The 3,670-nt window shown below is 36.2% G+C and overlaps 1 protein-coding gene across 1 annotated transcript; it reads right to left on the bottom strand.

Moving 5' to 3' along the window:
* Window positions 1–724: 724 nt before the first annotated feature.
* Window positions 725–1,903, bottom strand: LOC145059919 (F-box protein CPR1-like). The gene has a single exon (XM_079007678.1). The coding sequence runs from the start codon at window positions 1,901–1,903 to the stop codon at window positions 725–727; it is 1,179 nt and encodes a 392-aa protein (XP_078863804.1).
* Window positions 1,904–3,670: the final 1,767 nt, after the last annotated feature.

Below are 3,670 nucleotides of genomic sequence, written 5' to 3'. Positions count from 1 at the left end.
TACTAAGGTTGGGTCATTAGTCTTTTTTAGTTTGTTATTTGTGAGTTGCCGTGAAATGCAAGTACAATACAATATGTATGGTTATAAATCTGACATTGTGTTGCTTGAGCTTGTCAAGCACTCAAGCAACCGATCCTACTCATTCGGATGGGGCTTTGAGAAGATCCCTTCCTACGGTTCAATATCCTACTCCATATCGAACCATTGTTCGAGGAGGTACATATCCACGATAGGCATATACCTCATTAATGATGTGGTAAAATGTATTGTTTATTTAAAAGTTTAAACATCATGAATTTTTTATAGTTATAAATACTGTAACATCCTAAATATCGAAGACTTTATATGTTTCTACCATGGAATCAACAAACCATGCATGTTAGTTTTACTGATTAATGTACTTACATTTAACTCTATAAACGTTTTTTTATATCGTGAATGCAGATAGAACAAATCCAGAATTAGCGGAACATCTCTGGAATACTACATGTGTCACTTTTAGCCATTGTTACCATATAATTATAAGCAGCATAAAATCTCTTAGTATAAGTTACGTATTTAGTGATTCACTGCATCAAGTGATTGTACCCATACTTTGTTGATGAATTAAGATGCAATTGTAAATGATATCCTAACAAAAGATATTTTACTATTCAATCAAAAGAGTTCAATATAAAACCAAACACTGAACTCAAATGCGAAAAAAAAAAATGTAAAAACTTTTTCAAAATTGAAACTGGGAGATGCTACAGCAGTTCCTCTCTCGCTGCTCGGCAGGTGATACCCAAACCAGACTGTCCACATAATCAATAACTTTACCTCTTACATTGTAACCAAGCTTTATAACTTTAGTAGTGGCTGCAACCGGATCATACAAACCATGATCATATCCTAAAACTGAAACACTAACTTGAAAAAGAAACTCATTTTGTAAGGTAAATCCGTATGGATATATATAACCCCTAAAAGGAGGAAAAAAACGATGTTTAACCCATGACTCAGCCACCCCATACTCATCCATCACCCACAACTGACGTTCAACACCTGGAACGGTTGACATGACACAAAGCTTTCCCGCCATAACTCCTAACTTAATCCAGACATCCTTCGCATTGCCACCTGTCAAAGAATCCGGAAGAGGAATCTCACGGAATGTCTCTGCTCCGAAATCATATGCCAATATTGTCTTTTTTTTAAAACCATTCTTCCCTCTATAATAGTAACTTTGCCAATGAAGATGGCCGTTATGCCCATCTACACAGAGATCATCAAAATCGGAAATATTCCTGAGGCGAGATGGAATCCTTTGAGTGATGAGCTTCCAGGAACCCTTTCTCATGCTATAAACCTCAACCGGAAGCCACTCCATAAAGACAACTGTGTTTGGTGATATCAAAAGACGTTGTGTAATCTTAACAACTATGTAATCATCAGTTTTGGGATCAAATCCGAATCGAAAAAACTGTTGGGTCGAATGGGAAGGCATAGAATATGGTGGGAGAGTTAACAAGGAAGAGAGGGAAGGGTTCCATATGTAAATGTATTCATAAGGATGATCTGATCCATATATAAAGTAAGAATCAGGATCTGGTTGGCACACATTATATTTCGGCTTATGATTTGATCCGTATTTAAAGCATATTAAGCCATTAACAGATCCAATGACTTTGCCACGACTATCTTCAGATTGGGGTTTAACTGGGAGCTTGATGAAATTATTGAGTTCCAGATGAGGAATTCGATAGGGGCGTGCTGTGAATGGTTTGGAGTCAAAAGAAAATAGCTTGGAGAAGTGCAAGAGAACTCTATCGTTGTTGTTGGTTTGAATTGAACGATGAAGGTGGGATTTAATGAAAGAGGATTCAGATAACAGTACATTCCAAGATTTTGAGAGACATCTCATCTGAGCAAGCTGTTTAGCCGGTAAACTAATGAATATGATTAATAAAATATCGTCTGGGAAGTTCCATGCAGTCGTTCGGTGTTTTTTTGAGCAGCGGAGAAAAGCCTAACAAAAATCCAAAATAATAAATCTTATTCATGCTAGAAATTTTATTAATTCAAATAATTTTTGCAATGACGAAGGAAACAGGGCCGGATTACCATATAAAATGACCGAGAGCCGAGAACAGTTTCGCAAGGGCGGTGACGATAGCAGGAGGAGAAAGAGTCGCGACGGACGGCGCAGTTTGACGAGACAGAAATTCCAAAAAGGCGGGTAACCGCGGTCAGCTATTGGATACGAGACCTAGGGTTTTAAGAAATAAACCATATATCAAAGCCTGATTACTCGGTTTAAAGTAAAAAATCTAAATTTTCAAATACTATTGTGTATATGATCTCGACTCTCAAGTCAATCTAAATCAAATACAACATTAAAAAAAATTAAAATAACTCTACAGAATAAGAGATTTCATTACTTATTATTATCCCACTATATTGAACGGTAAATTCGGTCCGGAGTGTTTAATGTTTTTTTAGTAAGTTACTGAAATCGTTTTTATGATTTGATCAAAATTGCACGTTATTTTTTTTGCACTCACATTGTCCCTATGGTTTGATTTTGTTGCATTTTTCGTCCCTTACATATATAAAGTTAGGGACTAAACGTGCAATTTTAACCAAACCATAGGGACACAAAACACAACAAAACTGAACCACACGGATGATCCGAGTGCAAATAAAAGGTTAGGGAAAAAACGTGTAATTTTGACCAAACCATAAGGACGATTTTAGTAATTTACTCTTGTTTTTTTGGGGTAGGTTTAAAAACTTTCCAACTTAGCGAGTTAGGTAGAGGGGTTGGTGATGGTGGTGTCTAACTCCATCGGGGCTCCAACTAGCATGGAGAGATCATTCACTATGTCATACCATGGAGAGAGAGAGAGAGAGAGAGAGAGAGAGAGAGAGAGAGAGAGAGAGAGAGAGAGAGAGAGAGAGAGTGGAAACTCGGCATATCTAGCCTAAAGGTGGTGCTTTCCAACCAGCTTCACTTAACCGAGCAACATGTCGAGATGAAACCCTTGGGTCATATACAAACATCTAAAACCATGCATTATTTATGTTTTTTTTTGTCCCCGGCAAACATAAGATAACTATTATACATTGGTAAACATACTATAAAGCCCGGGGGTAACAGAACTATCCATTAAATATTTTCCATCAAATATAAATTTAATGTAAATCTATTGGTAATCTGTCGGTAATGGTCTTAGCAACGGATTTGCTATGGACCAATGTCTATAAACCTTGTTAAAATGTCGATATAGTTAAGTATACGTTAACGTGCACCCTTCAATTCTTTTTTAGGTCTACCCATGCTATTATACTATTTTGTACATATTTTTATATTTGTCTAATACTTTTATAATTACCAGACTAGTGGAATGATTGATGAACTGATATGGTTGTCGGTTCAATGTCATATCTAGTTTTCAAAATATTGGTCTCAACTCCACTATTTTTTCAAGTTTCATTTCAAAGTTAAATTTCATTCCCTCCCTCTTATATCCTTTAATATTTCCATCAAACTACTTCCGTCCTCATAGGAAATTAAGACATGCACATATTTGGTTTTATTATGTAGTTTACAATTAATTGCATTATATCCTAACATTCACTTAAATCTCGGTACATAGCACCACTCAGAGAACGATACGTCATCACCCCG

Source organism: Lactuca serriola, chromosome 6, assembly GCF_051521515.1.
Source record: "Lactuca serriola cultivar US96UC23 chromosome 6, Lser_US96UC23_V15, whole genome shotgun sequence".
NCBI classification, from domain to species: Eukaryota; Viridiplantae; Streptophyta; class Magnoliopsida; order Asterales; family Asteraceae; genus Lactuca; species Lactuca serriola.
Note: the sequence above shows the minus strand (reverse complement) of the source record. Positions and strands in the feature narration are given on the sequence as shown.

Excerpts from the sequence above, each read along its gene's own strand:
- LOC145059919 (XM_079007678.1), bottom strand. The coding sequence starts at position 1,903 with ATGAGATGTCTCTCAAAATCTTGGAATGTACTGTTATCTGAATCCTCT.